The sequence below is a fragment of the Natator depressus genome, chromosome 25, assembly GCF_965152275.1.
Source record: "Natator depressus isolate rNatDep1 chromosome 25, rNatDep2.hap1, whole genome shotgun sequence".
NCBI classification, from domain to species: Eukaryota; Metazoa; Chordata; order Testudines; family Cheloniidae; genus Natator; species Natator depressus.
The window spans coordinates 14,037,233-14,050,832 of NC_134258.1; the positions used below are offsets into that span (position 1 = coordinate 14,037,233).

Sequence of the window (13,600 nt, forward strand, 5' to 3'; positions counted from 1 at the left end):
AAATGGACCCAGCTGAGGGGTCCTGTTCTCTGCAACTACAAGCTCTGTTTTAGACCATGTTTCTGTCGTCTAATAAACCTCTGTTTTACTGGCTGGCTGAGAGTCACGTCTGACTGCGGAGTTGGGGGGCAGGACCTCTGGCTTCCCCAGGACCCCGCCTGGGCAGACTCGCTGTGGGAAGCGCACGGAGGGGCAGAGGATGCTGAATGCTCCGAGGTCAGACCCAGGAAGGTGGAAGCCGGGTGAGCTGTGTGTCCTGCCGACAGGCTGCTCCCAGGAAGGCGGCTGCCCCAGAGTCCTGACTGGCTTCATGGGGAGCAGTTCCAGAGCATCGCCCGGGGACTCCGTGACACAGGGATGGAGCAGCCCCGTGCACCACGGGAAGAGGGGGCCTCACCAGCGTGACATAAACCCATGAGGTGCCAGGCACAGGCCCTGTTTTGCAAGAATGCAGCAGCATGTCGCCACTAGGGGTTTGCACAGGGGCAGGTGCACCAACGGCACTGCACTGGGCCCTGTTCTAGTTCCAGTTCCTCCCAGGCCAGAGGATGGAGGCTTTGCAGAGGGGGTCTAAGGGCCGTTTGCCTTGGTCTCGTGCATGCAGATCCAGCTGGCGGACCGTCTCCTGGCCTGGTAAGGGGCGGTGGGGATGGGTGCACCTGGGTTCCCCCCTTCTGCATCCCCAAGCAGATGTGAAGCCCCTTCTCTCTGCCCATCCCAGAGGCAGCTCTCACAAGTGTGCATGGCTTCAGTGGAGCCAAGCTGCCTCCTTTGTACAAGTGCCACCTGCCCCCCAACCTCCTCTGCCCCCCCAGGTCCCATCCACTGCCATTGAAGCAGCAAAGCCGGGGTCCCTCTGGCTTCGGGAAGCGTGACCTGTCGCTCGCCAGGGAGGCTCGGTGGAATGAGCATGCTCAAGCAAGGCAGGTCGTGTGGCCTACTGGCTAGAGCGGAGTGGGGGGGTGGGGTGGTGTCAGGGCTCCTGGGTTCTATTCCTGCCTGTAGGACAAGATTAGGGGCAGCTGGTTAGATGAGGCAACGGGCAGGTCCAGACTCCTGGGTTCTCTTTCCCAGCTGTGAGAGGAGAGCGGCGTCTAATGGTTAGAGATAGGACTGGGCTCCTGGATTTTTTCCTGGCTCTGGGTGATCTGGGCCACTCCAGGACTCTGCCCAGGTGGCAGCAGCTGTAGGCAGAGCGCCCTGCGCAGGGGGCTGGGTCCGTCAAGCCTGCTGGGGTCCCTGCCCGGAGGAGGGCAGCAGATGCCCACTGGCCCACTGATGAAGCAGAACTGACAGATGGCATCGTGCTCAGGTGAGGCAGGAACCCGGGATTCATGTTTTATGCAGGTGGCTCCCCGACAAATTCATTAATGCCTCTGTGTCTTCTCCGAAGTGGCAAAATAAAGTTGCCCATTGCCTATGGAAGGCCGGCACTGCTGTATTATTCATGGCTGGGTGAGCTCGCGGCCTGCATCCACCGCACAGAGCCGCCCCAGCCGCGACGCGGGGCTGATTCGTTCGCGCTCACTTTACAAGGAGACAGGAGCAGGCGGCGGGGCTGGGAAAGGAGCGCTCCCAGAAGCATTGTGTTTGCTTCAAATTAATTTAGTGCCGGTGAAAGGAGCCGGATTGGCAGCCCTGGAGATGAAAGGCTTTTGTTGCTCAGAGTGGTGGCAGGATGAGCTCCCCACCATCCCGGGCCTGCTCAGGGGCCCCTGCAAGGCTGAGACAGGTGCTCAGTTCCCTGGGCCCTTCCATCCCTTGGCCTCTCTGCTGAGCCTGCCCACACAGGGCCAGGCGGTGGTGGTGCCCGCCGAGCTGTCCCCAGGTTATTGTGCACAAGTCACGCCATGGCCGTCAGACAGGAACCGCGCCCAGGCGCTGGACCGGAGCAGAACCAGGGGCCGAGCTGTGGAAGGCTCCATCCACCCCAGTGCTGGTCCCATCGACCTTTGGGAGAAATGTTTCCCAAGGTGAACATGCTGGGGTCCAGGGTGCCTATTTGCTGCGTCCGCGCCATGGGCTCCTGTGACCTGCGCTTTCAGGAGGTGGGGCTGGATGAGCTAACCTGTCTGTAAGTCTGCCCAGGGCCATCACCGCAGTATCTAGGCAGTGGCAGATTAGCCACTGGGCCAACGGGGCCTGTGTCCAGGGGCCCCAGCCAATTGGGGTGCCCCTGCGCCCCGACCTGCTCTGCCTGGCGCTCCTGCGGGGAGCAGGGGAAGCCCCTGAGCCTTGATCTCGCTCCCCGGCAGGAGTGCTGTGGGGGGACTGCAGGCGGAAGGGGTGGGGAGGGCCCCCCACTTTCTCTGGCCCAGGGCCCCACAAGCCCCTTATCCGCCCCTGTGTCTAGGCAAATGAGAGTTTCGTGCCGGTGTCTATGAAGCCCATCACCGCAGCGTCTGAGCAGGAGGAAGGTACACGAGCTCTCCATGTTGGAGTCTACAGAATCTGTCACTACAGGGTCTGCGGGCTGGGCAGGTACGTGAGATCTCTGTGCCAGCAGCTTTAGTGCCCATCAGTGCCATGTCTGAGCACCAGGCAGGGCCAGGAGAGCCCCTGGCTGGGTCCCTAGGGGTCTCTCCCAACTCCAGCTCCCGTGATCCTATGTATCTGGGATCAGTGAGCTCTGGCATATCCAGATGAGACAGGCCCAGGGCAGGGGTGTGACGAAGCGGGACTGTTCTTAATGTTTCCTCTGAATATTGTGGGGGTGCCTCAGTTTCCCCTATGCAGTTCTTAAGTATCTAGGTGGTGGGGTAAGGGTGTATGATCGTTGCAGAGCCCTAGAGGGCAGGTGTGTGCAGGGGTCTGGACACAGAGAATGGCCGACACCCTGTTTCCTGGCAACTGATGGCCTGGGCCTTCTCCCCTGCAAGGTGAGAGCTAAAGGGTTGGAGAACAAAGGAATCAGGTGACCTCCTGGCCCAGGAAAGGGACAAAGCCCAGAGGAAGGGGGCCTGGATGGGGAGGCAGTTTGGGGCTGGCTGGGGACATGGAGTGAAGAGACGGGATTGTCTGGCTCACTGCCCCCCAAAATGGACCCAACTGAGGCGTCCTGTTCTCTGCACCTACAAGCTCTGTGTTAGACCATGTTCCTGTCATCTAATAAACCTTTTGTTTTACTGGCTGGCTGAGAGTCCCGTCTGACTGCGGAGTTGGGGGGCAGGACCCTCTGGCTTCCCCAGGACCCCACCTGAGCGGACTCGCTGTGGGAAGCGCACGGAGGGGCAGAGGATGCTGAATGCTCCGAGGTCAGACCCAGGAAGGTGGAAGCTGTGTGAGCTGTGTGTCCTGCAGACAGGCTGCTCCCAGAAAGGAGACTTCCCCAGAGACCTGACTGGCTTTATGGGGAGCAGTTCCAGAGCATCGCCCGGGGACTCCGTGACAACGGGATACTGGGCCAAGCAAACTAGGGGGATTGAGGAAAATATTCCAGTGTCTGTGACGCTTGCTCCCTTTGCCTGCTAAGACATCCCACTGTTATTCGTGATTAATTATTGAACACTGGCTGGAGGGGGCTTGGGGTGTCAGTAACAGTCCTCAGATGGCGCTCCCCTCCCCTCTTCCCCGCCACGCCCTGCACATCGATTCCCTGCCTCCTTCACAGGCCAGCACAGCCAGGGAATCGATGTGCAGGGCCTGGCGGGGAAGATCTGAAGAGCTCCCGGAATAGCAGGGTGGCAGAATCAAAGGAGGAGACTCTCAGGGCCTCCTCTGATCTCCAGCCACCTTGTTTTGTCCAGGGGGCAGATGGGAACCTGAGCCCCAGCTACAGAAGAGATCAGAGATGGGAAGAGGTCTCGCGGGTGGTCATGCCTGTGTCCCCTTCCCTGCCCCAGAGAGAAATAGGAGGAACAAAAGAAGGGATACAAATAAACGAGGAGTTTTTTGATTTGGTTAAAAATCAAAAACCTGCCACTTATGCTCAGTGGCGGGCAGGCGGCCGGGCCAGGGCACCTGGGTGTGAGTGTGTGGAAACCTCACGGTGTGAGACAGAACGGAAGAAGGGGAAATGCACCCCTCTGTGCTTAGCCCAGCACCCACGGCCCAAGCGCCCGGTGCAGCCTGACGCTCCCTGCGGCTTCACACAGGCCTGTCGCTCGGAGACTGATCTGCTGAAGGGCCCCGGCACTTGACCATCACCAGCACCCTTCTGATCACTCTGGATGAACTGTGCCGTTGAAATCCAACCTCCAGCTCCCTCACCAGCCACCTGGCTTGATCTCCTGCCCCTTCCTCAGGCCTCCCTTCCCGGCCCTGCTGGGACCCGGATCATTCTTAGCCCAGAGCCAGGTGATGGCTGAAGGAGCATCTTCCGGCCCCTCCCAGACTGATGTGAGGCTGGGATACGGGGCAGGGAATCTCCCCGGCTGCTGCCCATGGAGCCCGGAACCCACCCGCTTCTACATGCCAACACCTATGGGGAGAGAGTCTGTGCTGCGCCCCCTGGAGGCAGAGCGCAGAAGGAGCAGCCTGGGGGCAGAAGGTGGCTTTCAGCCACTCTAGCACCCTCCCATTTCTGGGCTGCCAGAGGCCAGGGTCTGTTCTAATGTACGGCAGCCTATTAGCTGCTCCACAGCGCTGAGCAGCAGAGACCAGCTGTAGCCTAGCCTAGCATGCCCCCTCCCACTTCCAGACATGCCCCCTGCACTGAGGCTTGGGGTGGGGGACAGCACATGGCTGCTTCCAGCTGCCCAACATAGTACCTGCCCTGGGGGCGTATGGTGGCTTCTCTCCCAGTTCCTGCAAGGCTCTTGTAGCTAGTGGGACCTTTCCCTTGCACCAAAGAAGGGCAGCTGCAGGTGTCAATTTGTTTTTAGCTTGAAATATGTCATGCCTAGATCTTGCCCTCTCCCCACCCCTTGAGACATTTCAAGTCTTTGGAGTTTTAGGCTGGAACAGCCAAAAAAAAAAAAAATCCAATTTTTTTCAAGGCTCATTTAAATGGAAATAGGAAGACAGGAATTTTTTTTTTGAAAAGAATAACAGAATATAATTATGTGCAGTAGCAATCCAGCGGCAGTGAAGTTTGGAATTAGCGGCAGAAAGATGCCCTCACAGCATTAAATTAGCCGAGCGCGGGAGCCAGGAGTCTCAGCTGTGTCACTGCATCTGGGAAAGGAAATGGAAGGCAAAAAAATAATAACAATAATAATAAAAGGCAAAGCAGATTGCAGGGGCTTATTAACTGTTAAAAAAATTTATTAAAATGTCCAGCAATACAGAAACGCAGAGTGTCATCAATGCCACGGGGGGTTGGGGATACAGGACACTGCGGTCACATCGCAAACAGCAGAGACGGGAAAGCGGCTGGCTGCGTTGTCACACACACGCGCACACACCAAATCAACCCGAATGACGACAAACAGAAAAAAAAACCCAACCACAAAACAAACCGGGAGGGCCTCGATCCTGCAAAGGCATTGGGACCGATTCTGCCAACCTTGGGGGAAATTCAGCCCCCTCCCCGTGCGAAATGGCCTATGTGCCGGGCCAGGCTACGACTGCTCTGGAGCTGAAGGTGTCATTTGCAATGAGCCGCAGCAGTGCGGGCAGCGGGACGGCCCAGCTGGCCCGGGGATGAGCCCGTCTGTGGCCCTAGGTAACATGTCCAGGGCTACATTCCCATTTCAGGTGTACTGGCATGATCAGGTGCAGCCACACGAGTTGGATATGACACCTCCAGCTCAGGCACAGACCCACCCTCCCTTGGTGTAAATCAGTCCAGCTCCTTTGGATGCAAAGGAGAGGCAGCGGGGCTAGTGGACAGGACTGGGGAGGGCGGGGTTCCAGTCCTGCCACTGCCTTGGGGGAGTCACTTCCCGCCTCGGGGCCTCTGCTTCGCCTTCTGCGCTTTGTCTGTTCAGGCTGTGAGCTCTGTGGGGCTGGGCCAGCTCTGCTGTGCAGCGACTGACACAATGGGGCCCAATCTCAGTTGGGGGCTCCAGGTGCTGCCATTCAAAAGGGGAGACTCTCAGTTTGGATTGGTGCATAGTCCTTGTGCCGACCTCTGTCCACAGCTGAGTTTCACTTGGGCAAGTTCCCTATTGCTCGAGGAGTCCCGCTGAAATCGGCCAGGCAGCTCCAGTGAGGGTGGCAGAATCTAGCCCTTACGCACCGGGGTAACTTTACTCACACGAGCAGCCCCACTGAAGTCAATGGGGCCAGAGCCCCAGATGCTGTAAATCAGCCCAGCTCCACTGGCGTCAACAGGCCAGATCTGCAGCTGGTACAAACTGGTGTGGCTCTACCAGTGCTGATTTACCTCCGCTGAGGGCCTGGCCCGAGGGGATTGCTCATGTCACGTTTGTAAGATCCGTGCTTTAAAATGGCGAAGAAAATGAAAAGCAGACCCTGGATCCTTGGTACGTCTGTCCTGGGGCAGGGGCTGGAGACAGGAAGAACCATCAGCACAGAAATAAAGTGTAATGGCCTGCTGCTGCCTATGCTCCCAGACCCCAGGGGAAGGGACGGAAAGGCGAGAACAGACCCCGCCCTGGAGGGTTTTCATTTGTTTTCGGTTGAGAAGCATCCCAACACCAGAGCAATACTGGCTATCAAGGGACGCCTGCTCCCCCTTGTCTTTCCCACGGTGCGTTTTCTACCCGTTGCCTCTTGCCCCGGGGAAAGGAAGATAGCAAATAAAATGAAGACAGATAGAAGCAAAGGGATTCCGAGACAACCACTGCGTTGTAACCCGTCGGTGGCTGGGATTTGCTTTGCTTTCCCGGTCTGTCGGGGAGACCGAAGCTGGAAAAGGATTGTCACCTATTCAGACAGGACTCTGGTGTGGGCTCCTAGGGGACCTGCCCTTGGTTTTAGTAAGGACATTTGTTTCCCAATACGGAGAAAGCTTCAGTGCTTTGAGTGTGAGCGTGTGTCCTGCTCTGAGCTTCTGTACTTCTAGCCAGTCAGGAAACCACTGGGTCCGAAAGGAAGAGAAGGGAACATAGATGCCACCGCGGGGAGGAGCGGAAGAGGGGGCCTGGCAGGAGGGGACTATAGGGACCTGCTACTTGGGGGAGGGAGGGAAGGGAGGGCAAAAAGGAAGGGGGGGGTTGTTTATTAAAAAACTGGAGTCTCCCTTGCAGAAGGCCAGAGGGATTGGGGATGAGGAGTCACACTGGGGTTTTGCCCAGAAGAGGAGCCCAAGCAAAGGAGCCAGAGATGGGGAGGGGAACTGTCTGTCCTGCCTCCCTGGGAACAAGGCCGAGATCCCAGCTGGAGTGAATCCGCCCGGCTCCACTGGAGTCAGCGGGGACGTCGACATTCCCAAAACAACCCCCTGCAGTGAGTCTCTGAGGCTGGGCTCTGAGACTCGCTGCTGCGGGGTTGTTTTGCTGTGTAGACATACCAAACCGGGCCAAAGCCCTCCCCTCCCTCCACCGGTGTGAATCGGTGTAAAGCCACTGAAGTGGACAGTGGCCTCAGGTTACAGTAGCTGAGGATCAGGCCCTGTACGGACGTGCAAGGACAGTATGGACCCGTCCTGGGAGCCTGGCCTGGCCTCTGCGCTCAGTGGGAGCCGGGATGGGTGGGGCCCAACAACTTGACCCTACGTGGTGCTGAGCGGCTCCTGGGAGGGACTGAGCACTAGCAGGGTCAAGGCCTTGTGTATGCACAGAGGGACACAAATGCACACACACGTACCCCCCTGGGGACACAGGCGATGGGGACTGGGGGCGTCCTAAGGAATTAAAACAAAGGGGTTTAGAAAAGGGGGGCTGGGGGGGTCAGTAAAAGTTGCCCTTTCCCATCACACACACGTGCCCGGCTCATCCCGGGGCGGGGGCTGGGAGGGGACTTGTGCTTGCTCGTCACCAGCCTCTAGAAGTAGTTGCCTTCCTCCACCCAGTCCAACTGGAGCTGCCTCCTGTGTTTTCTCCTCTCCTTGCGGGAGTCGTGGTGGTGGCGCGGGTGGTTATGGTGGCGGCGGTGGCGGCGGCGGCGGGTTCTGTGGGCCCTTCTGGCTAACGGAGGCAAAGAGGAGAAGGGGGAGGCGCGTCACCGTGGGGCTAAGCCACAAACGCCCCCCACCCCCGGGGGGCGAAGCCGCAGAAGAGAGGACAAGACGCTGGGGCGGAGGGGCATTGCACTGCGACAGGTGGCAGCTTTGGGACGAGACAGCAGACGAAGGCTCGAGGCATAGCTCCGGCGTGGCCCCACCTCGACCCCCGTCCACGCACGCACCCAGCTTTAGTCCCAGTTAAGTGGTGCTTTAAACTGGAGTGATCTGACCCAGGCGCGTGTGCGCGGACGTTTGAATGCTGTGGCTGCCGCGGGGACGAGTTACAGCAGCCCAGCAGCTGCTAACCCGACCCTCTGCCCAGCTCCAGCGCTGGTGTGCAGTGAGATCACGCCCATTTGAGTGGAGGGACGCACACGAATCGGCAGTGAAGACACGGCCTGAGGGCTACCACTGGTGCAGCCACGTCTGGGGTGGAGGGCAGCAGCTGCTCAGCATTCTCCATTTGAGAGCGCAGGGCAGCGTAAGCATGGAGAGATGCCCCTGGGATCTGGCCAGGACGCTGGGGCTAAATGCCTCCTCCCTCCGGGGAAGGAGCCCGGTGTTTCACCCCCAGCACAGCTACCTTCAGCGCCCAGTGAGTAATGGTGGGTTTGTCTATAGAGAGGCTGGAGAGGCCCTGAGAACTGCCCCCTCCCTCAGCCCCCCTGGGAAGGGGTGGGAAGCCGGCACTAACGTTTTGTGCAGAGGATTTTTGGTCTGTCCCACTTCCCGTTGCTGTGGCACTTGATGGTGGGGACGTGCCTCTGGGTGAAGCCATCCCCGCACTGGTACCGGACGGTCGAGTGGATACTGTACTTCTCCTTCTGCTTGCCGATGGGGAAGGCGTTCTCCACGGCCGGGGGCGGCCCGCAGAGCACTGCACAGGGGGCAAGGCCGCAGTTACAAGAGAGCAGGGGCAGAGGGGGCTGCGGACAGTGCCCTCCGTTGGATGCAAATGGGTTGTGGCCTGTGGCTTGCTGGCAGGATACCAGAGCAGCCCTTGATCGGGCAAAGCACGGGCACCAGAGGCCCTACACCGGTCTGCAAACCACCAGCTTTTGGACTCAGCTGGAGAGCTGCCTCTACCCCCTGCATCTGAATTCATGGAGTTTGGGGAGGGCCAGCCAGACCCACTTCACTGCACTTTGCAGGTTCCTCAGCTCCATCGCTCCGGGCTATGGATGGAGGCTGGACTTAGCAAGCTGTGGGGCTGGGTTTGGGACCACGGGGCATCAGCAGAGCTGTGTGTGGGGAGCCCAGGGCTAGGAGCGCAGGGGTTTCACTGAAGCTGCCAGTCAGTGGGACCCAGTGGTGCTGGTGGGGCAAACCCTATTTTCTGTGCAGTATCTGAGCCCCTCACAATGCAATGCTCACAGCACCCCACGGGGCAGGGCTAGGCTATTATTCCCATTGTACAGATGGGGAACTGAGGCCCAGAGAGGCCTAGAGCCGGACCATTCAAGGTATTTAGGTGCCTAAAGATGCAGATAGATTCTTCTGAAAACCCCACTAGGTGCCTAACTCCCAGTGGTTTCAGTACCTGGACAAATCCAATGCTAAGTGACCTGCCCATGGTGGGGCAGGGAACCGAACCCAGCATAGGGCCCTGAATAGCTGGCAGAATAACCCAGGCCCTGCCCCCTTCAGCAGCCAAGGGGCCCGTGTGGTCCACAGTCGTGCCTCCTGCAGTGCATGAGACCAGATGCCTTCAGAGGAAGGTGCAACTGTGGCAGAGCCCAAAGAGAAAGATGGAGCAGAACCTGGGCGCGTCTGCCCAGCCCCCCCCATCCTGTCCTTAAACGCCTGTTCAGAGCCTTCACGTTTTCTCCATTCCATCAGGCTCCCTATGAAATATGCCCGTTGTCTCCCGCTCTGCCCTGCAGGTCCACCGCACTGCTTATGGAATACAGGACGCGTCAGGAAGCTGCTGGCGGCTGCTGCATAAATCCAGTCTACGGAGAGGGCTCCTTTGACAGATTTACGCCAAGGTGTTCCGGAGGATTTACATATTTAATTAATGGCCTTATCGGGACAAAATATATCATTACATACAGTGGCTGGGATTCCGGAGCGTCTTTCTCGGCTCACCGGGAACAGCTGGAGGTTAATATAACTTTCAAGATAAGGAATGAGAACTTAATCGTTTTAATGGTGGCCTATTAAGCAATATAAAGCAAAGGGGGGAGAATTAAGCAGTAAAAAAGATGAGATTAAGTGAGGTTATTTGGATTTTCTTTGTTGAGGGGTGCAAAGGGTAGCAAAAGGGAACGAGGGGGGAAAGCCACTTGTGACTTGGGCTTTTTCTTTGCACAGTCTAGCCTGAATCTGATTTGCCACCTTCCACTGAGAGGCAGCAGGAGTCCACGCAGAAATCTCTCTCCAGGGTGTGGGGGGAGCGCTGGATTTACAGCCGTAAAATGGGTCTGGCTGGCAACCAGCAAAACTCTCCTCTGAGGGGGATTAGATTGAATGCAGCCAGGCTGGCACTGACAGGCCCTCAAAATTCATGACCCATCCCCCAAATCAGGAGGTTGGCTTAAACATCAGGTTCTTTTTCATTTGCCTCCTGAAATTTGAGACCTTTGGTGCCCTATGTTCCTGCTCTTTTCTGCAGCTGAGAGGGCTAACATGTCACTTTAGAAAAGAAAAGAAAGCTGAGATTCTCAGATAACTCCAGGAGCTGGGACTTGAAGAAAACCACCAAGTATCGCGAGTTTTGTGATGAATAGTGAGAGTTGGAAAAGCAGCCCACTTCTAAGCTGACCTCCTCACCAGCTAGCCTCCCTGGGCTGCCCCACCCTGCAGCACTGACCTCTCTGGCTCCCTGCCTGCACCCCCCTGCTGCGGGGTCAGGGTGGCTAGAAGTCACCCCTCTGTTTCAACAAGGCCCATTTTGGCCCAGAGTCGGACTGAGCCCTGAGGCAAGTGCAGCCGAGGGCCACTGCTGGAGCTCGCTAGGCCAGCAGGACGGAGCCTCCCTTGGCCCAGCAACTCATTTGCTGCGGACTTGTCAACAGGGGTTAATTTAATTCTGCATTGTTCTCAGTGGGGGAGGGGAGGAGGGACTTCTCATTGTTCTCAGTGGTGGGCTAGGACTCTTGAAACCCCTTCCACATTCCCTCCCCAGCCACCTCCAGCTCACCAGGTGCAAACGAGCCAATTTATAGTTCCACTGGCCCCACCCCTCTTTCCCATTCTGCCAATCCGAGGCTGACCCTGGTCACCTGCCAAGGGGAGCTGCCTCCTCCTGCCCCCAGCCAGCTGCAGCTGGGGGAGTCTGGGGGAGGGGGTGCGGGGCAGGGGCTGTGGCGGGGTTACCTGTGCCTTTCTTGCAGATGTATGGCAGGTTGTAGTTGCAGGGGACGTCATTCCACTTGCCGATCTCGTGGGACACCAGCACCACGCAGTCCTCGCCACCCGCAAAGAAGTTGTCGGGCTGGTTCTCCCTCCAGTTCTCATATTGCTGGTGGGAAAGAGGGTGGCAATCACAGCCCCTTGCTCGCGGGCCCCTGCCTGCCCCCCCACCGCCCCACCAGGGGAACAGCCAGCCCTGCAGGGACCCTCTGCACCGCTCTCTGCTGGGCAAAGCGGGGGCAGCAGCCAGGGTGGGAGCCCCTTGGAGCAGGGCACGGGTTGCCCCAGGCCCTGGCCGTGCCCCCTCCATTTACACTAGTGATAATACCCCTGTTTATTCCAGGGGGTCTCCCAGAAATTAGAGGGGGACTGAGCCAGCTGCTGGCCAGACTCACCATGTGGTGTCCTGCACCGATAGCTGAGTATTAGGCTCAGGGCTGCTCAGGGCTGTTTGCCCCCCACCTCCCCCCGTGGTTCGGCTGGGTTGTATCCCCCTGCCCAAACTCAAAGTGATGCCCATGTGAGCCAGAGGCAGAGGCTCGCCTGGCTGGGCCAGAGCGAGGCCTCTGAGGCTGCTAGCTCCTGGGGGTGGCATGCTGCATTCTGTGACTGCATGGAGTGGGGAGGCCAGGCCCGTGGTCACACGCTCACACATGCTGTCTTGCACACCCACCCACCCACAATCACAGGTTATCACACACTCATGCACACCCACACCCATGTGCATACCCATGCTTACACAGTGGCACACACACATTCATGTGCACACTCACGCTTGCACGCATTGGCATGTGTGCACACTCATGCACACTGAACCCCCTCACACACTTCCCAGTCCCCTCCCTCTTTCTCTTCCACATTCCTCAGACACGCACACATTCACACTCACTCCCCTGTGACTCCAGGTATGCACTCCCTTGCACGCTCTCCCCCCCACCTCACCACTCCCCTGGGGCTCCCCTCTCCCCTCCCCTTTATATCGGGCACTTGCATGTTCCCAAGCTGGGCCCAAGTGGCCAATGGGCATTTTATAACCCCAATCCCTTGGGCCAAGGCTGGATCAAACAGGACAACGCCATGCTGGGGCCCGGAGCAGCAAAGGCGCTCCCTGCCAGAAGTGCTCCAAACTCACCAGGCCAGTGTTATCCGTCCACTGGAAATCCTGCTCCACAATCCGGTCATTGAGCCCGATCCAGGTGTTCTCGTGCCCAAAGCCTAGGGACAGTCACACAAGAGACACACGTGACTGTCTCAGAGGGACTGGCGTCCAAGTCACTGCGTAGGCAGCAGCTGTGCTGCACAACCAGGAAAGCACTTGCTAGAGCAGATCACTGTTCTTGGCAGGGATCACATGAAATGCTACTGGATGGTACGTTCCAGGGCACTAGAACTTGGCACCAAGCTCTGCTTCTCTTCCTGTGCTAAGCTGTGTAATACTAGACAGCTAGTGTGTCATGCTCCACCCCAGTGATGGCTGCATTTCCGTGATGGGTGATATTTACCTATTGATTTACCAACTGCACCCAGAGTCTACCTGGGGCACTTCTGCTGGATGGGCCTGTGGGTTTTCATCCATAGACCTCAATGCACTTTCAAAGATTGTGTTAGTGTCGTTTTACAGATGGGGAAACTGAGGTGCATAGCAGGGCTGTGCCTGGCCCAATGTCACACACTGAGTCCAGTGAGAGAGCTGGGAATAGAACCCAGGAGTCCTGACCTCCAGCTCTCAGGTCTAACACCAGAGCTTGGGATAAAACCCAGGAGTCCTGATGTGGACTGAGTTTTGGTGGGGCTCAGCCAAGGTCCCATGCCCCAGGAAACACCAGCTCTGCTGGCACTAATTGAGACGTCAGTGCTAGGGCTGGGAATAAAGCCCAGGGGTCCTGGCTCCCTCTTTGTCATCCCTCCCCACAACAACTCCCACCCTCCCACTGGATCCTTTGCAGAGGCTGCTGGAGATGGGGTGCTGCCCACTGGCAGGGGGGTCCCTAGTGCCGGTTTTGTTGGGTCGAGGAAGAATCAGCGGACAGAGAACTGACCCGCACTGTCAGTGCTCAGCTACTACGGAGCCCTTCAGCGCCCCAGAGACCTGAGAGAGAGACTTGGAACTGGTTTTGTTGTTCAGGGTCATCTGTTCATAGTGGAGCCAATCCTGCAAGAAACTGAGCACCTCATAGGAGGGGCTGAGTGCCCTGATTTCCCATTGGCGCCAGTGCTCAGCTCAGCACCTAGCAG

The 13,600-nt window shown here is 58.0% G+C and overlaps 1 protein-coding gene across 1 annotated transcript in view; it reads right to left on the reverse strand.

Moving 5' to 3' along the window:
* Nucleotides 1–5,870: 5,870 nt before the first annotated feature.
* Nucleotides 5,871–13,600, reverse strand: part of NCAN (neurocan) — an 80,098-nt gene continuing 72,368 nt past the window's right edge. The window contains exons 12-15 of the mRNA XM_074939610.1: nucleotides 12,498–12,580; nucleotides 11,330–11,474; nucleotides 8,706–8,888; nucleotides 5,871–7,973 (exon numbers count right to left, since the gene is read on the reverse strand). Coding sequence (XP_074795711.1) covers nucleotides 7,831–7,973; nucleotides 8,706–8,888; nucleotides 11,330–11,474; nucleotides 12,498–12,580 — 554 coding nt within the window. The 3' untranslated portion in view covers nucleotides 5,871–7,830. The remainder of the gene's footprint in view (nucleotides 7,974–8,705; nucleotides 8,889–11,329; nucleotides 11,475–12,497; nucleotides 12,581–13,600) is intronic.